General features: G+C 39.8%; 1 protein-coding gene across 1 annotated transcript in view; it reads left to right on the top strand.

Moving 5' to 3' along the window:
* LOC126336485 (dynein axonemal heavy chain 7) overlaps positions 1–26,228 on the top strand; it is a 978,012-nt gene that overhangs the window by 484,379 nt on the left and 467,405 nt on the right. Inside the window, exons 26-30 of the mRNA XM_050000228.1 lie at positions 6,615–6,794; positions 16,808–16,939; positions 17,301–17,522; positions 17,611–17,808; positions 17,885–18,008. Of these exons, the coding sequence (XP_049856185.1) occupies positions 6,615–6,794; positions 16,808–16,939; positions 17,301–17,522; positions 17,611–17,808; positions 17,885–18,008 (856 nt within the window). The remainder of the gene's footprint in view (positions 1–6,614; positions 6,795–16,807; positions 16,940–17,300; positions 17,523–17,610; positions 17,809–17,884; positions 18,009–26,228) is intronic.

Genomic DNA, 26,228 nt, shown 5'->3' with positions numbered 1-26,228 from the left:
CCATTATCAGAGACAGCCCTTTGGTCACGAAAACCTGGGTGGGAGCACATACAGTAGTTTCTGCCTTTGTGGAGCACATTTGCATGACATATGCCAGTTGGACAGTGCATCAAATACTGTCAACCACATAGAATTATAGGAAGGGCCCACAAATTGATGTGGGCATGGTCCCATGGCTGACAGGGCATAGACCATGAAGTGTAAGTGTCATGGTGCCACCTGCTGCACAATGCCATGTTTGTACTCACAAAGGACCACTTCTATTTCCAAATCAGTGCCAATCTAGTAGATAAATTGCAATGTGAGGACCTTTATGTATGGACCAGCAGGACCAGAGGGACAGTGATGCAGGGATTGTCAAGATCAGTCCTAAGGTGGAACATGCCATCAGTGACTGCAGCCAGTGATGGAGGAGGAAGTAGTTGTGGAGTAAACCCGACATCTAGGCCAGCCAAATTCTGAGGCCAGCCATCACACACAAACTGAACCACCTGACAGGATGCAGGATTCTGAGTCATTGCAAGGGCTACGAAATGGGCCATTGGTGGACATCTTTCAACTGCTTGCTGCAAACAATTATTGACCTGAAAAAAGATAACCTCAGCTTTGTCAAGGCTGAGTTAGGCCCCATGGACAAGTGCAACAACACATCCACATTGCATGCTGTGGTGTCGATCTGTTAGTGATAAACGCTCAGAAACAAAGCTCAATTCTGGAGTTGCGCAGTCCTGTCAGGAAGATGCAATTGAGGGCCAAGAAGTACTACAAGTAGCTTATTGTCACTGATGAGATGGAATTTGTTGCCATGAAGGAAGATGTGGAACTTCTGGACTGTGTACACATTGGCCAGAGCATTAATCTCTATTTGAAAATAATTGTGTTGTGCACAAAAGCACAGACGCATGGCAATGACTTGAGCAGCAACTTTATGTGGGTGAACACTCTATTGCAGTAGCCAACCAAATGAAAGAAGCACCTTTTTTACGCAAATTATTGAGTGGATAAATGATGTTTGCCATATTGGGGAGAGATTTGGAATAATAACTGACTTCACCACAAAACACTCGAGTTTCTTCAGGTTCCATAGTGGAGATAGCTTGACAATCCCTACCACACGCTGTTCCATAGGTTATATGCTGTCCTTCAAAGAAGATGCCCCAGATATTTGATTTCCATCTGAAGAAAGTTTGACTTTTGAAAACTGCGTTTAATGCCTACTGCTTGCAGTTATGTGAGTGGAATATGAAAGTTAGCAAGATGAACCAGCCATGAGGGATCAGTGACAGTGCTGTCAGCAAGAAATTATGCACAACATGGTACATCTCCCGTTACCTGTTCCAAAAATCTCTTAAAAAAGGCAGGTCACTCATGAAGCCGAAAGGTGGTCCCATGTATAAATATAAGAAGAACGGTGTGTTAATGTCCATAACTGCCTTAGAGGAAGAATTGAGATGAATCTTCAGGTACACCTTTACAAAGTCAATTTTCAAAAAATGACATTATGTCATTGTCCACCAACATTGTGAGGATTTTGTCAGTGCGTTGATTTGGGTAGCAATTGACTATCAATTCGGCATTAATAGTGGACTTAAAATCCCAACACCATGTAGGCTTATTAAGAACCACCAGAGGTGGCTAGCAGGAGCTGATTCAAAGGTGCCCAGGTCTTGCAAACTGTCCAGTTCATCATTGAGAGTCGGTCACAGAGCAAAAGGTATTGGCTGAGTGTTATAGAATTGGGTATAGCTACAGGTTTAAGGATGATATGAGCCTTATAGTCCTTCATGGTACCAAGTCCAAGTGAAAACTGAGACCTGAACTTGTGGCAGAGCTTGTCCAATGCCTGGAATGGAATGCACTTGGAAACAAGATGCACAGAATCCTGAACGCGAAATCCAAAAGCCGTTGATGTGTCAAGACCAATTTCTGATTCACTCCGTCGATTGCCATATATGTGATTGCTCTTGTACATGCTGATATGAAGTTTCAGTGAACTGACCATGAACAGGAATGGTCTGCTATCCATAATGACCACATGATGATTTGTTGAGCTAAGAGTGGGGCAACTCAAGTGATGATAGGTTTCAATATTTAGTAGGGATACAGAGGCACTGGTATCGACCTTGAAACAGAACAGCTGTAACTGAATGTGCAGTCTAATACAGATCTTGCTGGGAATACCAAGATTCTGACCATGCTTGGGCATAACAGTATGGACTTCTGTAAACTCCATGGCCTGATCAAGAACTAGTTGCATGAACAACTACAGTAGAGAACTGATGCCTGCCCTTATTTATGATATACCATGCACTGTATCCACTCCATAGCGTGGGCAGTGATTGTCGGTATGTGCACAGAAACAATCACGTCACAAGGGTTACCAGCATCAGTAGACAGCACTGTCCAACTGCAACCAGCATGAACCCGATGAACATGATGGTGTCATTGAACATGTCGTTGAATGACATTTTTACACTGGAAAAGCACACACCAAGACATCCTCATAGTGTTCCTTCACAGCCTGAGATATCTCAAACATTTGGGAGTGATGGCGAAAACCTCCTCCACTGTCAGCACAAAGCTTCCCTTTTACCTCATAGTCCAGAGCAGAATGGCCCATGATATCATGTATCACAGTATCTGCATAGGACATAGGACTACTGGTGGAAATTTCCTACTTAAACTGTGGAGGTTGGCTACCCATGCATGTCAGGACTGGTCTCTCTCTCTCTCTCTCTCTCTCTCTCTCTCTCTCTCTCTCTTCTTACCACTGGTAAAACTCCATATGGGAAGCAATGATATGGGTTTGCTTTTCATAATATGCACTGAGCAACTTACTCAGTTCAGAAAAGACAACACTGCTGGGTCCTTCAATGGAACAAGTTTTTGAAGTGAATGAAATGTTTTGGACCTAGCCCAAGACAAAAAGAAAGCATGTTGCAAAGAAAAGTCTTCTACCGGAAATTGTGCAAAACATTGCTAGTTATGTATGGGTTCCAACCTTCCTTTGCTTTCTGGAATGGTGGAAAAGATGCGGGAGTACACAGGTATGTGGAGGGAAGATTGGGAGGGCCCTCTGCACTGTGCAAATTCTAAACCAACTGACAAACAAATTCTAACTACTGCTACTGTTCTTCAAATTGCCATTGTGGCTGAATAAGCTGCTACTGCTGTTGCTGTAACTGGACCAACACTGGATCCATTGTATCTGTGGAAGATGTGGAAGCTAAACAACCTCATCAGTGAAAACTTTAGTGGATGCAGTTCATTGTTGACAACAACAATAACACTTAATTATGTATAACTGTAGTGAGCCAAGCACTGGAATTGCAGAAGGATCGAAGAGTGCTAACTGAAGAATACAAGTGCAAGTAGTGTCTGATCACAAATAATGACACGTAAATGTCCAAGTCTGTGTGTTGATCCATCACCAAGCATGACTTATGCACAAGCGAGTGACGCCATGCTGCCAAGAACTTTCGTCCAGTGGTGGTGTTGCCGTCAAATGAAGCAGGCACCTTCTTGTGATGGCACCAAATGCTAACATTGCAGTCATGTCTACAGCATATGTGGGCATGCTGTCACATAAACAACTTTAAATCACTAACTCTCACAGTCATTATACCCTCCTCTCCTATGTTCCCACAGAACTAGTTTAAGTTATGAATAATGATGCCATGTATGAGTGTAAAATTCCACTAAATTAGTATTTCATATTAGTTTTGACTGATTTCAAAAGCAAATGATCTAATGTATCTTCATTTATTGTCGTAGAAAAACTGTTACTTTCAGTTCACAGCACTTTGGAATAATTGGCACTTCTCTCATCAAGCGAGTAAAAACTATGCCTGACCATTTTTTCAATTATATAAATTTGTGCAAAAAAAGGAAGCATGCACCTTAATCCATCACCTCAGCAATATTTGGCCATTCTTAACCAAATCTGACCAATATGGATAGTTTTGTTCTACATAAAGGCTTTAAGTTGCTTAGGTAGCCTCACATTGCCAGTAGAAAGCAATTTAAATCAGAAGTATTATAAATGTTGTATTTGTGGCTTGTTGGAATGAAGAAACATAGCTTAAAAATTTGTAGGAGTATGGCTAATATGTACACAAAGTGGAGAAATGTGTGAGGATGCTGAGCAAAAAATCCAGCAAATGTTATGTTTATGGGTGCATAGAACTTGTTGAATATGAGAATTGTTAGAAAGGTTCTCAGAATCACCATGAGAGGTCAGCACTAGCGCAATGAGCAGTTCACGTGATATTCATTGGACTGTTTCCTGTAAACACGTGGCACATCAGTATTCTTGGGAGAGAGCTGTGGCAGTAATGAGGCTCTGTTGTTGATCCCACATAGTGATTTGTGAAAATGGAATAAATCGAGATTTGAACAGTGATTAAGTACTTCGTAAAGAAAGGTATGAGAGCAAAGAACATCCATGTCGATTACCATAATACAATGGGGGACTCTACTCCTTCATATCCAATTGTTGCCAGGTGGACAAATGAATTTAAATTTAGTCAGGAGAGCTTAGATGATGATCCATGCAATTGTCGACCAAGATGTGTCACTACTCCATAAATCACTGCAAAAGTGCACAAAATGTTCATGGATGATTGCCATTGAAAGTGCGTGAAATTGCTCATGCTTGCCAGATGTCATCTGAAAAGGGTATATTACATTTCAACGGAAGAATCAGAAATGAAAAATTATCTGAAAGATGGGTGCTGCGATTCTTGACGTTGGATCAAAATGCATGAGAATGGACACATCGGAACAAAGTTTGGCCTATTTTATGAGAAATGAACAAGATTTTTTGCACCAGTTTGTGGCCACAAATGAAACTTGGGTGCAATACTATACCCCAGAGACAAATCAACAGTCAAAGCAGTGGAAACATTCTCCACCACCAAAGAAAGCAAAGACAAGTCATTTGGCAGGAAAGGTCATGTCATCAGTGTTCTGGGATGCAAAGGGGATTCTATTTGTAGATTATCTCTCCACTGGGCAAAAAATTGCTGGAGAATACTATGCTAACTCCCTGGATAAATTGCAACAGAAGACATGTGAAAAAAGCCAGGAAGAAAGTCATCTTCCATCGGGACAATATGCACCTGCACACATGTGCCACTGCCATGGCAAAATTACATGAACTAAGGTATGAATTGTTGCCACACCCACCATATTCACCTGTGAGACTTCCATCTCTTCCCAAAACTTAAAATTGTTCTTGGTGGACAAAGATTGACTTCAAAGAATGAATTGATAACCAAAGTTGACAACTATTTTGCTGACCTGGAGGAAACTCATTTTCGAGATGGGATCAAGACACTAAAATATTGTTGAACCCAGTGCATTAATCCACAAGGAGACTAGTTTTAAAAATAAAAAAAAGTTTCAGTGGTGTAAGTACCTTTTTCTATTCTGTTCCAAGAACTATTCAAACCACACTCGTATAATAACAGTGCTATGTGCATCTTCTTCTTTCTCCATTTTTTTGCTTTCCAATAATCGTCTGTTGTCATAGGTGAATACAATTGAAACCAAGCAACTGTGTAATTATTGATCCAGAAGATAAGGTATTTGTAACTGATGTAATTTTCAAGTCAACTCAATGTTTTGTTGTATGACGACTGGGAAAAGCTTGGTGCAAAAATTGGAAGCTCAAGTAATATTTGCATTTTCTTTCATTTATGTGCTGATTGGTACATATCTTTATGTTATTCTTGAATTCAGTGTACTTCTCTTATGCAAGTTATGTACAGATATGTATCACTGATTATCATTGCACTTGAGTGCTTTGTACATAAAAGCAAAATGTATCAGAATTTTGTTTTAATGATTTATTTATTCCTTACCTAGGATATGTTACATTTTTCTTTAATGTCTGTTTGGACATATTGTGGACTGCAGCCACACTTTTTTTGACTTATGCTTTTCAGTTTCCTGCCTTTTACACTCTCAAACTCTCTTTAGGTTGTAATTTTGTAGGCTCTCTCTGTCAGTCAGTCTAGGTCCTATTCTATTTAACAGGCTTCTTGAACTGTTTTGTGTGTGTCTATTACTCTGTTATTATTCTGTGCTCGTTTCTGCTCATCATGTCTTGTATGGTTAACTCCTAGTTTCTCTAAGTCTTCTGTAACTTCTTTCATCAATACTGTGGTGGTCTTGCAATTCTTAGAACCAACTGGGCAGTCTACTTTACCTTATTCTACATTTTAACAGCAAACTTCAACTATCTTTTCCTCATGTCATTTATCAGTTCATAGAGCATTAGACTCCACATTTTCTGTCTAATTTTACCTTAATTTGGAGGGAAAGATGAAAGAGATCAGTGAACCAAAGAGAAACAATTTCCACTGCTCATACATGTCCCTGTTGTAGTGAGCAAGTGGCATTGGTTTTTTATAACTTACTTTCCTCTTTCAGTCAATCCCTTTGGATACAAGTGAAGAAATACAAAAACTTGGCATAACTTTGGTGCTAAATAAAATGTTTCTGCCAAGAGCTTTTTTACTGTTGTACCTGCATATATATTTTTCCACTTATATTCTATGGATCATATCCTCTAATTTTTAATTAATTGTGTCATTATGTATATTTTTCAGGTTTCACGCTGTGGAATGATTTATATGGAACCTGTTACTCTTGGATGGCAGCCCTTACTTATGTCTTGGATGAATACACTTCCATCAGGTCTTCCTGAGCTACATCGTGCAGTTGTAGCAGCACTTTTCAATCGTTTCTGCCCACCATTACTTTACTTTGTTAGAAAAGGTGGCTACAGGGTAAGAAGTTTCAGTTTTAAATATTTTGAATATAGATTTCACAATGTAATTCTGTTCAGAAATGTGAAGAATGAAAAGAAATTATTGAGAGGGAGAGAGAGAGAAAAAAATCAGTGGGACATAAGGAAACAGTTTACACTAATCATACATGTCCCTGTTGTAGTGATAGATGTTGATAGAGTATAATGTATCTTTCTCTTTCAGTTAATCCATTCATTTGAAAACGAATTTTTGATTGTGTTGCATCAACAATGTAGGAAAAAATAGATTGCTACTTACCGTAAAAAGAGAGCGAGAGAGAGAGAGAGAGAGAGAGAGAGAGAGAGAGAGAGAGAGAGAGAGAGAGACTCTGGCTTCAGCTGCCAGAGACTGTGGTCATGTGTGCATTTAGATGAGTGTGTGTGTGTGTTTATGTTGTCTATTTTTGATGAAGACCGCTTTTCATAGTACTGCTACATTCCATCCTGGATATTATTTTGTTTGATGCAGGTTGACTACTATTGAACTATGTGAAACAAAATCATCATATCTTCTGAACAATTTGCATTATCTTCTGAACAGTTTGCATTAGGATGATCAAACTGGACTGTTGGGGGGCATGATGAGAATTAATACATTTTGGTTTAGCGACAGGCCCACTTTCATTTGGATGGGTTCGTCAGTAAGCAAAACTGGTGCATTTGGGGGGACTAAGAATCCGCATTTCGCAAATGAGAAGTCTCTTCACGCTCAATGGGTGACTATGTGGTGTGCAGTGTCCAGTCACAGAATAAATAGTGTGATATTTCTCGGTGGCATGGTGACTACCAAATGGTATGTGAAGATTTTGGGAGATGATTGCATCCATATTATCCAAAGTGACCCTGATTTCAACAAGATGTGTTTCATGCAAGGCAGATCTCTACCCCATCAGAGCAGGAGAGTGTTTGATGTCCTGGAGGAGCAATTTTGGGACTGCATTCTGGCTCTGGGGTACCCAGAGACCACTAGCATGGGATTTGATTAACTGCCATATTCTCCTGATCTGAACACATGCTGACACCGTTTTGTGGGGCTGTGTTAAAGACAAGGTATACAACAATAAACCCAACAGCCATTCAGGAGGTCATCAACAGCAACAATGTTCTGACACTTCAGCAGGTCATGCAGAATTTTGCTGTTTATGTGCACCACATCGTCACCGATGATGGTAGGCATATTAAATATGTCATGACCTAAATCCAAATATCTATATTATTGTTTACATGTTGAATAAAGTGTGTGCATGCCGTAGTTTATAACTAATGTGTTTTTTTTTCACATAGTTCCTCCCCCCATGAACCGTGGACCTTGCCGTTGGTGGGGAGGCTTGCGTGCCTCAGAGATACAGATGGCCGTACCGTAGGTGCAACCACAACGGAGGGGTATCTGTTGAGAGGCCAGACAAACGTGTGGTTCCTGAAGAGGGGCAGCAGCCTTTTCAGTAGTTGCAGGGGCAACAGTCTGGATGATTGACTGATCTGGCCTTGCAACATTAACCAAAACGGCCTTGCTGTGCTGGTACTGCGAACGGCTGAAAGCAAGGGGAAACTACAGCCGTAATTTTTCCCGAGGACATGCAGCTTTTGCCTCTCCCCGATGTTATTCAATCTGTATATTGAGCAAGCAGTAAAGGAAACAAAAGAAAAATTTGGAGTAGGTATTAAAATTCATGGAGACGAAGTAAAAACTTTGAGGTTCGCCGATGACATTGTAATTCTGTCAGAGACGGCAAAGGACTTGGAAGAGCAGTTGAACGGAATGGACAGTGTCTTGAAAGGAGGATATAAGATGAACATTAACAAAAGCAAAACGAGGATAATGGAATGTAGTCAAATTAAATCGGGTGATGCTGAGGGAATTAGATTAGGAAATGAGACACTTAAAGTAGTAAAGGAGTTTTGCTATTTGGGGAGCAAAATAACTGATGATGGTCGAAGTAGAGAGGATATAAAATGTAGACTGGCAATGGCAAGGAAAGCGTTTCTGAAGAAGAGAAATTTGTTAACATCGAATATAGATTTATGTATCAGTTGTCATCCCATGGTTATATGACATACACTGATGTCTTCTATTAATAAGTATGGTAAGCCATATTCACTCTCATAAAGTTGCTGCAGAGGAGTATCCCCACCCCATCATTTCCCAGTATCGCATCAGACCTGAAAAACTTAAACACATCCTTTGCTAAAGCTTTGACTACCTTTCATCATTCCCTGTAATGAGGAGCATCCTATAAACAATCCCTCTCACCTTCCCATAAAAGATATTCGGACCCCCTCACCCAACCTGTGTAATATTCTGGTCCATCCTTATGCCACATCTGCTTCCAACTCCTTGCAAATTGGTCACATCTCTTTGTAAGAGTATTACCAGAGGAGAAGTACTTATGTTACATACTTGCTATATTATAATGAGTGCACACAGTTTTTTGTGTGGTTATGACCAGCAATCAACTGAGCATCCAGGTATGTCCACAATCAAACTGTGATAAAATGCAGAGTTGGTAACCCAGTATCAGAACAATGTTGCTGAGCTCAACATACTTGACTTTTGGTCCCTCATTTCCCTAGAACCAGTGTATGTATAATATGCATCTAGTCATATTTTTGAATGTGATATGAATTGTTGTTGTTGTTGTCTTCAGTCCTGAGACTGGTTTGATGCAGCTCTCCATGCTACTCTATCCTGTGCAAGCTGCTTCATCTCCCAGTACCTACCGCAACCTACATCCTTCTGAATCTGCTTAGTGTACTCATCTCTCGGTCTCCCTCTACGATTTTTACCCTCCACGCTGCCCTCCAATGCTAAATTTGTGATCCCTTGATGCCTCAAAACATGTCCTACCAACTGATCCCTTCTTCTAGTCAAGTTGTGCCACAAACTTCTCTTCTCCCCAATCCTATTCAATACCTCCTCATTAGTTACGTGATCTACCCATCTAATCTTCAGCATTCTTTTGTAGCACCACATTTCGAAAGCTTCTATTCTCTTCTTGTCCAAACTAGTTATCGTCCATGTTTCACTTCCATACATGGCTACACTCCAAACAAATACTTTCAGAAATGACTTCCTGATACATAAATCTATATTCGATGTTAACAAATTTCTCTTCTTCAGAAACGCTTTCCTTCCCATTGCCAGTCTACATTTTATATCCTCTCTACTTCGACCGTCATCAGTTATTTTACTTCCTAAATAGCAAAACTCCTTTACTACTTTAAGTGTCTCATTTCCTAATCTAATTCCCTCAGCATCACCCGATTTAATTTGACTACATTCCATTATCCTCGTTTTGCTTTTGTTGATGTTCATCTTATATCCTCCTTTCAAGACACTGTCCATTCCGTTCAACTGCTCTTCCAAGTCCTTTGCCGTCTCTGACAGAATTACAATGTCATCGGCGAACCTCAAAGTTTTTACTTCGTCTCCATGAATTTTAATACCTACTCCAAATTTTCCTTTTGTTTCCTTTACTGCTTGCTCAATATACAGATTGAATAACATCGGGGAGAGGCTACAACCCTGTCTCACTCCTTTCCCAACCACTGCTTCCCTTTCATGCCCCTCGACTCTTATGACTGCCATCTGGTTTCTGTACAAATTGTAAATAGCCTTTCGCTCCCTGTATTTTACCCCTGCCACCTTTAGAATTTGAAAAAGAGTATTCCAGTCAACATTGTCAAAAGCTTTCTCTAAGTCTACAAATGCTAGAAACGTAGGTTTGCCTTTTCTTAATCTTTCTTCTAAGATAAGTCGTAAGGTCAGTATTGCCTCACGTGTTCCAACATTTCGACGGAATCCAAACTGATCCTCCCCGAGGTCCGCATCTACCAGTTTTTCCATTCGTCTGTAAAGAATTCGCGTTAGTATTTTGCAGCTGTGACTTATTAAACTGATAGTTCGGTAATTTTCACATTTGTCAGCACCTGCCTTCTTTGGGATTGGAATTATTATATTCTTCTTGAAGTCTGAGGGTATTTTGCCTGTCTCATACATCTTGCTCACCAGCTGGTAGAGTTTTGTCATGACTGGCTCTCCCAAGGCCGTCAGTAGTTCTAATGGAATGTTGTCTACTCCGGGGGCCTTGTTTCGACTCAGGTCTTTCAGTGCTCTGTCAAACTCTTCACGCAGTATCGTATCTCCCATTTCGTCTTCATCTACATCCTCTTCCATTTCCATAATATTGTCCTCAAGTACATCACCCTTGTATAAACCCTCTATATACTCCTTCCACCTTTCTGCCTTCCCTTCTTTGCTTAGAACTGGGTTGCCATCTGAGCTCTTGATATTCATACACGTGGTTCTCTTCTCTCCGAAGGTCTCTTTAATTTTCCTGTAGGCAGTATCTATCTTACCCCTAGTGAGATAAGCTTCTACATCCTTACATTTGTCCTCTAGCCATCCCTGCTTAGCCATTTTGCACTTCCTGTCGATCTCATTTTTGAGACGTTTGTATTCCTTTTTGCCTGCTTCATTTACTGCATTTTTATATTTTCTCCTTTCATCAATTAAATTCAATATTTCTTCTGTTACCCAAGGATTTCTAGCAGCCCTCATCTTTTTACCTACTTTATCCTCTGCTGCCTTCACTACTTCATCCCTCAGAGCTACCCATTCTTCTTCTACTGTATTTCTTTCCCCTATTCCTGTCAATTGTTCCCTTATGCTCTCCCTGAAACTCTGTACAACCTCTGGTTCTTTCAGTTTATCCAGGTCCCATCTACTTAATTTCCCACATTTTTGCAGTTTCTTCAGTTTTAATCTACAGGTCATAACCAATAGATTGTGGTCAGAGTCCACATCTGCCCCTGGAAATGTCTTACAACTTAAAACATGGTTCCTAAATCTCTGTCTTACCATTATATAATCTATTTGATACCTTTTAGTATCTCCAGGGTTCTTCCACGTATACAACCTTCTTTCATGATTCTTAAACCAAGTGTTAGCTATGATTAAGTTGTGCTCTGTGCAAAATTCTGCTAGGCGGCTTCCTCTTTCATTTCTTAGCCCCAATCCATATTCACCTACTATGTTTCCTTCTCTCCCCTTTCCTACACTCGAATTCCAGTCACCCATCACTATAAAATTATCGTCTCCCTTCACTATCTGAATAATTTCTTTTATTTCATCGTACATTTCTTCAATTTCTTCATCATCTGCAGAGCTAGTTGGCATATAAACTTGTATTACTGTAGTAGGTGTGGGCTTCGTATCTATCTTGGCCACAATAATGCGTTCACTATGCTGTTTGTAGTAGCTTACCCGCATTCTTATTTTCCTATTCATTATTAAACCTACTCCTGCATTACCCCTATTTGATTTTGTGTTTATAATCCTGTAGTCACCTGACCAGAAGTCTTGTTCCTCCTGCCACCGAACTTCACTAATTCCCACTATATCTAACTTTAACGTATCCATTTCCCTTTTTAAATTTTCTAACCTACCTGCCCGATTAAGGGATCTGACATTCCACACTCCGATCCGTAGAACGCCAGTTTTCTTCCTCCTGATAACGACATCCTCCTGAGTAGTCCCCGCCCGGAGATCCGAATGGGGGACTATTTTACCTCCGGAATATTTTACCCAAGAGGATGCCATCATCATTTAATCATACAGTAAAGCTGCATGTCCTCGGGAAAAATTATGGCTGTAGTTTCCCCTTGCTTTCAGCCGTTCGCAGTACCAGCACAGCAAGGCCGTTTTGGTTAATGTTGCAAGGCCAGATCAGTCAATCATCCAGACTGTTGCCCCTGCAACTACTGAAAAGGCTGCTGCCCCTCTTCAGGAACCACACGTTTGTCTGGCCTCTCAACAGATACCCCTCCGTTGTGGTTGCACCTACGGTACGGCCATCTGTATCGCTGAGGCACGCAAGCCTCCCCACCAACGGCAAGGTCCATGGTTCATGTGGGTAGGGTGATATGAATTAACATACTATTAAATACTTTTCAACCCACTGGAGACTTGGAGTGTTTAGGAAACAAAACCACATTGAAACTTATGCCTAAACTTGCCATATTTCTGCCAGGGTGATGACCACAGTGTCTAGCTACACGTGTTCCTGTAACACCAGCAGTGACTCATAAATCATATCAAATTAAAAACTAGATGACTTACATATTATACCTATGTAATCCACTAATTTGAATCATAGTTGCAGTTAACCATCCACAATGGGTTTGTCAGTTATTGGGTTGGTGTGCAAGTTTGTAGAATTTTTGCCTAAGTGTAATAACCACAACAGATCACATAACAGAGACTTTATTTGTCAGTAGTATTTACAACAGCCTGCCAACAGTGGGGTAACGTTTTGGTTCCATGGCCACAGAAATCACATGGCTTTTAGTGAAGAACTTCTTGAGCCATGTTTGGATCAAATTTTCATATGGAAAGGAGGTTCATTGAAGGTTATTCAATAGTGAGCAGAAAAAGTGATAATCTGAGGCCCCAAGATCAGCTGAATGAGGTGAGTATGGAATGACGACCCAACCCAACTACTGTTTTTTTCTTTTTTTTTTTCAGTCTGGAACAATGGAGGCAGATGTTATCATGGTGTAGCATCACTTCAGACAGTTTTTTGTTTCATTGTTTTTGGAGTGCATCTGCAAGACATCTCAGTTGTTGCCAATAAATGTTGACTGTGATGGTTATGCCTGGGAGAAGCAATTTGTAGTACACCACACTATTCCTGTCCTACCAGATACATAACATTATATTCTGTAGATGGGCACAGTTCTTTGTACATGGAGTTGCTGCTTTGTCTGGGCTCAACAATTCCTTTGTTTTTCTTATGTTAGCATAAAGTCACCATTTCCCATCATTAGTAATGACACATGATTTGAATGGTCACTGTTGTTCATGACTAATTCACACCAAAAAAGCAAAGATTCACATTTGGACAGCCTCTAATTTTTGAGATTTTGGGTTAGAGCATGCGGTACTCATACATTCAATTTTTTAATCTTCCCTGTTGCATGCAAATGTCACACATTGGTGGAATGATCACAGTTCATCACATTTCCCAGTTCCCAAGTACACCATTGGGGTAATGTGTTAAAATGATCTTCATCAATCTCCAAAGGTCTTTCTGAACATGGAGAGGCAATAATGTCAGAACAATTTTACTGAAAATGAGAAAGACTATTTCTTGCCATTCTCTGTCCAGTGGTGTTATCCCCATACATGATGAAAATGTTTGCAGCTTGCTCCATTGCTATCACCCCTCTGTTGATCTCAAACAGAAGAATATGTTGGAAATGTTCTGATTTCTTATCTTAGCACTGCATTTTCTAGTGTCCAGAGCTCCACTCACTATCCTCAAATGACAAAATGACAAGACCTAATCTCAAATATCAACAGTGAACTAAAAAAACATGCAAAACAAAAATGCTGTGAACATATCCACCAGCCTAATACATTTTTGCCTTACTTCATATTTATCAAGACACTTTGATATCTTGCCAGATGTCACCATACAGCTGCGATATTACAATACAAGATTCCACCCAAATTTGCCATTCCTTTCCTTCTTCCATTTCTTCAGTTGCCCAATTAAGGAATTTGGAGGTAACCCTTCCAAATTTAGGTTAACCACCTTGGTACATCTTATATTCTCTTGTATTTGAAGTTGGTTGGATTTAGCTCATTTGCTCCTAGTTAGTATAAAATATATGGCTTGCAACGAAAGTAAATAACTGCCAAACACTCTCTGACAACATACTATGGAACAAACTGCCTGCACCAGAACATGGAAGCCTAACAGAGGTGCGTGACTTGTTGGCAACACAGACCTACATGTTGGTATTGCAAGTTCAAAGTCCACTTGCACATACTCAACCTGTTACTTACCAGAGAGTGTTGATGTTCATACACTGTGCCCAAACAGGTGAACTCCAGTGCCACATTACTCCAACACGACAACACTCTGGGTGAGGTTGGTACACCAGAAAATGTGGAGCAAACAAATCTGGTAAAATCTTAATGTATTATTGATCCCCAGTGTTGTACAATTTGAGAGGTGTGCATTCATTACTGCAATGACACAAAGTTACGAATGCATTTATCAGAATTAATGAAGCAGAGGTGATGACTGTTACTTCCTGTCATCGTGACACTCTCATCACAAATGAGTCAGTCACATATTCTCCAAGATACAAAATGCTCTAAATCTACTATTGCAACCAAGAGGGCATCAGATCAGAATAATGATGCTGTAAACTACTAGCCCGTCCACAGTGTCCCACTTATTGACACACACTAGCTACATGACTGTATTTGATTGGACATTGTTAATAGTGTAGGACTGTATGTTTATTTTTGTATTTCTTATGCATATTCCATAGACTGAGAAGTGCTTGTAGGCACAAGTATGTAAGGATAAGGAACAAGTCAAAGCTTGTAATTTATCGTTGTGAATTGTAAATTGTGATGCCTGTCATTTACATAACATCAGTTTATATACAATTTATTTCCATTAGTTTACATCCTAATTTTTATCAGTACACACAGAGATAAATGCAAACATAACTGTAAACTTACATAAAGATTCATTTTGTTTTGTCTGGTAAGAAACACTAGTGTTACGTGTTGTATAACATAAAGAAGATAATTGATATAACACATGCAATTAGCACAGAAACATCAAACAAAAATATGTTGAAAATCACATGTCTGTGATATATCTGACCTCAGCAGCCAGAGACTGTGGTCATGTGTGTGTGAATTACATTTGCCTGAATGTATGTGTGTATGTTGTATGTTTATGATGAAGGTTCATTGGCCGAAAGCTCACTTTCTGATGGTCTTTTCGTTGTGCCTATTTGCATCTCAGCAGCTCTGCTATATGGTGAGTAGCAACTATCCTTTTCATAATATTGTTCCATATCTGTCTCTCTTACAAAAATATCATCTGGGGAATAAGTAGTATTATCAAGAAATTTCCTAACCCTTGATAATACAGATGGTGTTTGACAGTTGCCACTGTGAGCAGAATTTCCATACCTCTCAATGATTGAAAATAGCTGGACATTTGTTACCAAGAGACTGGCATACTACCACTTGCCAGCCACTAATGACGAACTCTTGCATTGGGCGTGAAGCAGCATGGAATTACGTATCCTTAGGTGTTAGTGAAGTTCAGTTTGACTTGATCCCTATCCAGAGGCAAGAGCCCAGTGTACTAAATGTTGCACCATATACACTGCGATATCACGCACAAATTTGATCACAGTATTTTTATTACTGTATACTGTATGCACACAATAAGAAAAATTTTGTTATTTTCTATCCTTCATTGTGTTGCAGTACTACTTACCAGTTATACTGCAACAAGAATTAATTGAAAGCTAGACACAACTATGTTTATATGGCAATATTCTGATGTTGCACACAGTCTAGTAGTGTCAGTGAATGCTGTTTGAACTGTTCTGAATGAAGTGCAATTGTGATCATTGGTGTGTGACAGTGAAAACAAACTGGTGCTTTCATACCATACTTAGCTATGCTCAGAAGAAGGTAGTGAAAAAGGAAGAAAACAAAAGTCACATAATATGAAAATCTCTCTACTTGTGTTCAGTTTCCCATTCCATAACAACTTTCATTTTGTGTTTTGGTTCAGCTAAAAGTAATAATATCACATAGCATTAATTATAACTCTAATCTGTAAATATCAAGATATATCAATGTAAATAATTCGTGTTTACTAATGCTACTTTATACATTACACAATAGATGAATGGTGACAAGGCATGTGTTTTAGTTGTTGTAGGAGTCTTCGTTAATTCTTTCTAATATTTTCTATTTGGTCAGATTTTCAATTGATTTTTGTGCTTTAACTTTATTCATAGTAAACTGAAACTTTAAATGTATTTTTAATGTGTGCTAATTCATGCAATTGTTTCTTGTGTATTACAGTCAAATACAAATATTTCTGTGTGTAATAAGACTCTAATTTTCACATAATGTATGTAATTAATACCTTTTTTTATCCTCAGGAATTATGTTCTACATCAGAATCAAACATGGTCCGAGCAACAATGAATATGTTTGATTGCTTCATTGAAGATTTTAAGGATGAAAAATACATGGAAGAAATATCACATCTTAACATGAGAGCTCAATTAGAGGTAGTATATTATTTGTACTTGTTGAATAAATAATAAGTGAATTAGAGGTAGTATATTATTTGTACTTGTTGAATAAATAATAAGAGATAATAAATGAAAATAGATAAAAAATAATAAATATGTGACCCCTTGAAATTAGGAAGTGAAATTGTACCAATTAGAAGGACTATGTTCACCATTAGTTTTTGGTCTCTTATATGATTTTTACTCATATCTAAAAAGCTATCAGTGTTGTGATAAACTTTCTGCTTAATATGCAGTCATTTACATGTTCTCGCTTTTTGTGTGCCAAATCCACATTCAAACATCCCATATTATTTGAAACATGTTAATGGTGCAAGTATAAATTTTTGTCTTTCAGGGAATATTTTTCTTCTCTAGTGTTTGGTCCTTGGGTGGCACACTTGGTTCCACAGGGCGTCCAAAGTTTGACTTGCTTTTTAGAGGTCTTTTAGCTAAGGAGTTTCCTGCAGATTTGAAAACTGATTTTGGGCTTCTGGAAGATGTTCCACCACCATTCAAACCATATATTACTCTCATTCCATCAGAAGGTCTTGTGTATGACTACAGATACTTTAAGGAGGTAAGAAAATTTGACATAATCACATACAAAAAGAAGCATTTTTGTATCATAATTACAGACTTATTGTATATAATGACAAACTCTGCAGGGCATAGGGCGTTGGAGACCATGGACAGAAGAACTTGAAACTGCTCCACCTATTCCCCGAGATATACCAGTTAATCAGATAATTGTGATTACTGTTGAAACAATACGAAACTCTGCTGTTCTTCAACTCTTAATTACTCATCAGAAGCCAGCTATGTTTGTTGGCCCAACAGGAACAGGAAAATCTGCCTACATAACAGTCAGTACCATATAGTATTTTAGAGCCATTGTGCATTGTTAATGAATAACTAACAAACATAAGTGAACTTTTACAGGACCTGTTGTTACACAAAGTGGATGGAAACGTTTACAAGCCATTGTTTATTAATTTTTCTGCACAGACTACTGCAAATCAGACTCAAGATATAATTATGAGTAAACTTGATAAGCGAAAGAAAGGTAAAAACATCTTTTCATTATTTGTGTTACTGGACTGGTTGTGAGAACCCTTCTTGGAACAGACTATTTTGCTGAAACAGGATCATAATATATTGAGTCATTACAGACAATCAGTATTTATTACAAGTAGTCTTTACAACTCTTGACATCTTATCAGTTGGTGTATACTATTTAAATTTTATATATATATATATATATATATATATATATATATATATATATATATATATATATATATATATATATATATATATATATATATATATATATATATATAGTTTCATTTAATGTATGGCCATAATTATCTACTAACCTAAGGTCTGTATTGGAAGGTCAGGTTCTATCTGTTACAAATCAGGATAAAAGGGAGTGATGAAGTAGTGAAACCTTCATAAAAATGGTTATTCCAACTTGTCTGCTTGGTAGTGCCTTGTAAGGATCCATATTCAGAATTCCAGTGAAGGCTACAACAGTGTTTAAGGTGAACAGGACCAGGTGAATCACAAATATGTCTCACAGAATGAAAGCAGTAGCTGTTGGGTTCAGTATACAATGAAGCATCATCCTGGAGAAAGATAGACATTCCTCCAGTAGCCACTGTTGGTATAATATAAATGAGATTGATACAGTAACTGTGACATGTGGTACGTAGTACCATAGTTGGGATGAATGTAAGGCTTGCAGGATTACACTATGGAGAGCCGAGGGAAACCACCAAATTATAATCACCTAGTACATGCATTTCTGTGCTAAAAATATCATAATGGCTTCCTCTTGGATAAAGCATTCCAGGAGTGAAATAGGTCCCTATGGATCCCTATTCAGATCTACATCCATGCACTAGGCACTATTGTAGATGAACTGTCACACAAAAACAGAATTCTAATTAGGATGTGCACATTAAATCTTATAACATTAAGGCACTGTGGGAAACAATAAATGTAGAATTGAAAAGGATGCAGATAAATATTTTAGGAATCAGTATTATCCAATTACTTGATGAGGAAAACTTTTGTAGTGGGGATATACTGAGTTGAATGATGGAAGAGCAGGAGTAGACTAGTAATGAATAGAGAAATTGACAACAGAGTGAAGGGTTATTTGCAGCACAGAGAGAGGACATTTCTTATGTTTATCATATAAGTAAGAATAGCAACTGTGGAAGAATGGCTGCAAGTATGGACAGTATGAAAGTATTTGTCTCTTACTTTAATCGGTATTCAACAGAGGTTGTAATCATAGACATATACAAACCAACCACAGATGAGGAGCATTTTCTACATATAAACACACTGCAACTCAGCAGTTTGGTGACCAACAAACTTAAGAAGTACATATTAAGTTCACACTGAATGATGAAATAGTTCTTAGATATTACAGCTCTGAGTACTGACATCAATCAGGTCTAGAATTTATCAGGTGTAGAATTAGGGAACATACTCATCCATCCTTACACAACCCCTGCTCCCAATCCCTTACCTCATGACTCGTATGCCTGTAATAGACCTAGATGCATGACTTGTTCATTACGTCCTTCCACCACCACCTACTACAGTCCGGTCACTAACATTACCTATCCCATCAAAGGCAGGGCTATCTGTGAAACCAGCCATGTAAACTACAAACTGAGCTGCAGCCACTGTGATGCATTGTATGTAGGCATGACAACCAACAAGCTGTCTGTTCACATGAATGACCACCGACAAATTGTGGCCAAGAAACAAGTGGACCATCCTGGTGCTGAACACGCTGTCAAACATGAGATCCGTCATTTCAATGACTGCTTCACAGCCTGTGCCATATGGATAAATGGATCCACCAACACCAGCTTTTCTGAACTGTGCAGGTGGGAACTTTCCCTGCAATACATCCCATGTTCCAATCCTTCTGGCCTCAACCTTCATCAATCACTGTCTTCACCCATTCAGCCCCTTTCCTGTTCCCATGCCAGCACTACACAGCCATCATCCCACCATCACACCCAGTCTTTTTATTTCTCTACTTTTCCACTATTCTGCCCCACTCCCAGCTCTCCCCATTCCTCCATCTAACCTGCAGCACTTCACTTTCCGCCACCCCACCATGCATTGGTGCTGCTGCTTGCTGTGTGGTTTCAGTTACCTGAGACTGCAGTTGTGTGTGTGAGTTGCATTTGTGTGCATGGGTGTGTGTGTGCATATCTGTCATCTATTGTTGACGAAGGCCTTAATGACCGAAAGCTTTAATTGTGAGAGTCTTTTTGTTTTGGCTATCTGCGACTTAGCATCTCTGCTATATGGTGAGGATCAACTTTCCTTTCATAATATTGTTACATTCCAGCCTGGATTTTCCATTGATTGATTACAGAACATATTATACATAGTACAGCCTAGGTCTGTTATGACCTGGGAGACTACATTCCGGGGAGAACTGAACAACGTATACCTCCTCCCCCTTATGTCTTGTGAAATGACCACAATGAAAAAATTTGACAAATTGTGCTGGGGGCAATAGGATGGTTTTGTGGCATGAGGATGTTTGATTACATATAGTTATTGGTCTCATGAACATTCCCTAGGTCCATTCCTAAGAACACCAACCGTTCATCAGGTGACAGGAAAGCCAGGCTCACCCTGAGAATAGATCCTGGTCTAACCCCCCTCCCTGCACACAAAAGTTCCACCAATGACGTGATGAGTCCCAGTAACTACCGGATGGGAGGCCTGTGCCAAAAATTTGACTCCTCCATGTACAAGCTCTGCCAGAATGATACCGTTCCAGAAGTCCAACATAACCTCCAATCCATCCTGAAATCCATAGGCCTTTCCTATAACCTTTCCTCTGACAAGCTGAAGTCCCTAGCAGTGGGACTAACTTTTTGAAACTCTTTCTTTCTCATCCCATCTGGTAAGTTTCCCCTGACCTGTGATTGTGGATGATTTTCCCAAAACCTACCCCTTTCGCTAGACCTCTCCAGACCTTTTCCTTCACCTCTCTTCCTTCCCCTTCAACCCTTCTGCCTAGAAAAGGAGCCACTGGCACTGAAATCTTGCTGAATTATAATGTTATTCTATGTGTGTGTTCTGCCACCAATTAGTGATTAGATTTTTTATGTATCCTAATATATTATTCCTATTGTAAAGCTATAGAGTGTACTACAAAATTGCAGATATTTTTTTCATTGATTACTCACTAATGAGGACTCACTAGGACGAATAGCTGTGGGTTTTGATACCTGGGATCTTAACCTTCAACATTCAAAAAGTTGGTGCCATCACTGGGGATCTCTCCTTGGGAGTCCATCTCTCTCCACACCCCAAAAACACCCCATGCACCAACTTTATACATGCTTCCCAAAATTCACAAACCCAAAAATCCTGGATGTCTCATTGTATCTGAATATTGTCCTCGCAGTGAAAGAATTTCTGCATTGTTGTTAAACACCTCCAACCAGTTACATGAAACCTATCATCCCACATTAAAGATACCAACCACTTCCTTCAGTGACATTCCACAACCCCCAATGCTTTACCTCCTGGATCCCTGCTCATCACTGTTGATGCCAGCTTCACATACACCAACATCCCTCATGTCCATTGACTTCCACTATCTAACACTATCTCTCCCAACATCTTTCAGACTCAAAACCCACCACTTCATTCCTCATGCATCTCACCAACTGTACCCTGTCACAAAACTACTTTTCCTTTGGAGGGAAAGTATGTAAACAAATCTGCGACACAGCCATTGGCACATGTAGAGCAACTTCGTATACCAACCTATTTAGTGGCCACCGAGATGAAACCTTCCTTGCCCTCTACAACTCTGAGCCGCTAGTCTGGTTCAGGTTCATTGATGATATCTTCATGATCAGAACCTTAGGCCAAGGTATGCTCCTACATACCTTCATGATCTTAACACTTTCTCTCCCATCCATTTCATCTGGGGCACCTCTGCCACTTTTCTGAATGTTGACATCCACTTCTTTCAATAATTAATTCACACCTCTGGTCACATTAGACGCACTTACCACCAACAGTACCTGTATTTAAACAGCTGCCATTGCTTCGACACCAAAAAATTCACTCCCGTACAGCCTAGCCACCTGCAAAAGATGTACCTTCTGTGAGGAGAACTCCTTGCCCAGTATGCTTAATGTCTCACGATGGCCTTCACGGACCAGAAATAACTGTGAAGCTTAGACCACAGAAAGATTTCCCATACCATATTCTCACGCAACACCAACTCTCCCGCCATCCCTGATAATGAGCTATGAAGGAGTGCCTCCTCCCCCTCCCCCCTCCCCCCTGTCACTCGGTATCACCCTTGACTGGAACGTCTGAACCATATCCTTTGCCAGGGCTTTGATTACCTATCATTGTGCCCAAAATAAGTGACATCCTACCTAAGATCCTTTGCTCCCCACCTAAAGTGGTATGCTGTTTCCCAGCCAAGGTACACAACATCCTAGTCCATCCCTCTGTCACTCCCACTGGCAACTACCCAGTGCAGAATAATAAGATCCCTGTGGCAGACCAAGGATCAAGACTTGCCCAATCCAACCACCCAACACCTTCTATAGTCCCGTCATAGGCTTATCTTAACCCATCAGAGGCTGGGCCACCTGTGAAAGAAGCATTTCATGAACCAACTCTGCTGCAAATACTGTATAGCTTTTTACATCGGTATGACGACCATCCAGCTGTCTACCAGAATGAATGGCCACCACCAAGCTGTTGCCAAGAACAATGTGGACCACTCTGTGTCACAACATGCAGCTGACCACAGCATGCTCAATTTCAATGGCTGCATCACAACGTGGGGCATCGGAACTCTTTCCTCCATAACCAGCTTCTCTGCACTATGCAGTAGGGAGTCATTCTTACGACACATCCTCTACTCCCTTAATAATCCTGGCCTCAATCTCAAGCAATCCACTGTTTCTGCACCCTCCACCCAACAGTTTCCATTCCTCCATCCTGTCACCCTCCCTAAATTCCTGTACAAATGTCACGTTCAGCATGGGCCACTACCCTACAACTGTGCATTACAAAGCCTAGCCTATATATCTGTCACCTCTCCCTCTCACATTGCTAGACAGCAAGTGGACTGCTTCCATCTGAGCTGGTAGCCTTCCACCCCCAGTACCTCTCCCTGCATCCTGCCTCCCTCTGCTTCTATCCATCCCACCTGACACTACCCATTCCACAACCAGTCCACCTATCAAAATATAACATTAGGACTGTTATTCCAGTTGGGACCATGGAGAGGTGTACATGTGTGTGTGTGTTTTTTCAGGTGTATTTTACTCTAGCTTGTCAAAGGATAAACCTGAAAGCTAGCCAAGTTTTCTTCCTTTCGCGTGTGCCTGTTGACAAGATTTTTTATTTGTATTTGTGATGGAAAATACAGTCATTGAGATACTTTTGAGCATGGTGGCTACATACTGATTCATTTGTATCATTTAATCATCAGTAAAGTGATGGAACTGTGATTCGACAGATCTGAATATGGACGTATTGGCTTAAAAGTTCCCTGATTGATCCATTTCCAAGATAAGGGCCTAGGCATGATGACGTCATAGGAAGGGAGACAATCACAGACATTTAAAGCCCTATTTACTAAGATGGTATCTGTTCTTTTGGACATCTCCGAAAGAACAGATACCATCAGTGACCAAGCAGCTCGTTAGAATGAAATTACAATCGGAGGCACTACGAATGTAGTGCGGGACAATACGCTGAAAATGTGGGTTTCGTGGGAGGCATGCCAGAGATAAATCCCTGCAGTCACGCTATTCTCTGTGTCCTTAGCGGCTCAGATGGATAGAGCGTCTCCCACGTAAGCAGGAGAACCCGGGTTCGAGTCCCAGTCGGGGCACACATTTTCATCTGTCCCCGTTGACGTATGTCAGCACCTGTAAGCAGCAAAGGGTGTTCATTTCATTGTAATTTAAAGCCCTTTTTTTTAATGCAGAAATGAGATGACTGTATCAGGGTAAAATGCTGGAGTAGTTTCTGAATTTGACACATGAGATTGAATTTTTTATGACTAAAAAGATTAGAAATATCTCTATATCAAAAAATTCAGATTTTTGTTGTGACTTAGCATTTTTGACCTATGATACTATTCATTTAAATACATTAAATACATGGCTTCAAGTCAGAAATCAATTACTTACTCAATTTTATGGCCATATTATGTCTTTCCACTGTAAGTTAAATATGTTGCAAACCTAATTGAATTCAGGCAGTTACATCTATTTTCATGACTACAAAAATGAGTTAGGAAAGAAACAAACCAACTACAAGAGCACATGTGATAAAATTTTTGGTAGCTTGAGATCCCTCCAAGGCCCGTTTCACTGATTTTCCCAAGGTAAAGTCATTGTTAGATTTATTTTGCAACCCTTTTGCCATTGTGCCTGAGAATGTGCATGAAGCATGGCAAATGGAACTCACTGACATTCATAACCTTGAGACTCTGTACACTGAATTCTCAGAAGAAAGTCTGTTGAATTTCCTTCATTGTGCCAGTAGAAACCATAACAACTCATTGGTAGGTAATGCATTAAAATACACTGTGTGATCAAAAGTATCTGGACACCCTTCAAAAACATATGTTTTCCATAGTGGGTGCATTGTGATGCCACCTACTGGCAGGTGCTCCATATTAGCAACCTCAGTAGTCATCAGACATCGTGAGAGAGCAGAATGTGGTGCTCTGCAGAACTCAGAGACTTCGAATGTGGTCAGGTGATTTGGTGTCACTTGTGTCATACATCTGTACATGAGATTTCCACACTCCTAAACATCCCTAGCTCCACTGTTTCCATGATGTTAGTGAAGTGGAAATGTGGAGGGACACGTGCAGCACAAAAGCATCTAGGCCTTCTTGTCTATTGACTGACAGAGACCGCCATCAGTTGAAGACGGTCGTAATGTGTAATAGGCAGACGTCTACTCAGACCATCACACAGGAATTCCAAACTCAATCAGGATCCACTCCAAGTACTATGAGAGGTGGGAGATTAGAAAACTTGGATTTCATGGTCGAGCGGCTGCTCATAAGCCACACATCATGCTGGTAAATGCCAAACAATGTCTCACTTGGTGTAAGAACCAGAAACATTGGATAATTGAACAGTGGAAAAACATTGTGTGGAGTGATGAATCACGGTACACAATGTGGTGATCCGATGGCAGGATGTGGGTTTGGCGAATGCCCCATGAACATCATTTGTCAGCATTGTAGTGCCAACAGTAAAATTCGGAGGCAGTGGTGTTATGGTGTGGTCATGTTTTTCATGGAGGGGGCTTGCACCCCTTGATGTTTTGCATGGCACTATCACAGCACAGGCCTACATTGTTGTTTTAAGCACCTTCTTGCTTCACACCATTGAAGAGCAATTTGGGGATGGTGATTGCATCTTTTCAACATGATCGAGCACTTGTTCACAATGCATTACCTGTGGTGGAGTGGTTACACAATAATAACATCCCTGTAATGGACTGGCCTGCACAGAGTCCTGACCTGAATCATATAGAACATCTTTGAGATGTTTTGGAATGCTGACTTCATGCCAGACCTCACTGACCAACATTGATGCCTCTCCTGAGTGCAGCTCTCCATGAAGAATGCACTGCCATTCCCCAAGAAACCTTCCAGGACCTGATTGAATGTATGCGTGCGAGAGTGGAAGCTGTCATCAAGGCTAAGGGTGAAACAGCACCATATTGAATTACAGAATTACAGATATTGTAAGCCATTTTTAGGCAGGTGTCCTCATTGTGTTAACTCATGTATGTGAATCAACTTTTCCTAAATGCACATTAAGAAATCAAAAACTAGGGATAACTTGATGTATGACAATTTTGCACATGTCTTTGAAAAACTGGACCAAACATCAAGCAACTGTGAAATCTGCAGAGTGTTTCAAATTAAATTGTGTAAATAATGTTTTTGGGAAACATCTCAAAGTTAAGATGACAATTTTAGGCAATAGATAGCTTCCTGAGAAATTTTTCTATGCTGTAGAAGCAATAGTAAATTGAATATTCCTTCAATCTGGCTTTAAGTGTGTAGTGATGTTATCTTTATAAATATTTTTATTCTATATCTTTTTACCATAATGTAATCTCCTCCTCTAACAGATGCTAGTTTTTGTCAGTTTGGTTTGTAAGAATTTATTTTTATAGATTTTTTGTTGCAAGTTCCTTAATGTGACAAAGTCATAAATAT

The sequence above is a fragment of the Schistocerca gregaria genome, chromosome 2, assembly GCF_023897955.1.
Source record: "Schistocerca gregaria isolate iqSchGreg1 chromosome 2, iqSchGreg1.2, whole genome shotgun sequence".
Classification (NCBI taxonomy): domain Eukaryota; kingdom Metazoa; phylum Arthropoda; class Insecta; order Orthoptera; family Acrididae; genus Schistocerca; species Schistocerca gregaria.
This window is presented reverse-complemented; position numbering and strand designations above follow the sequence as displayed.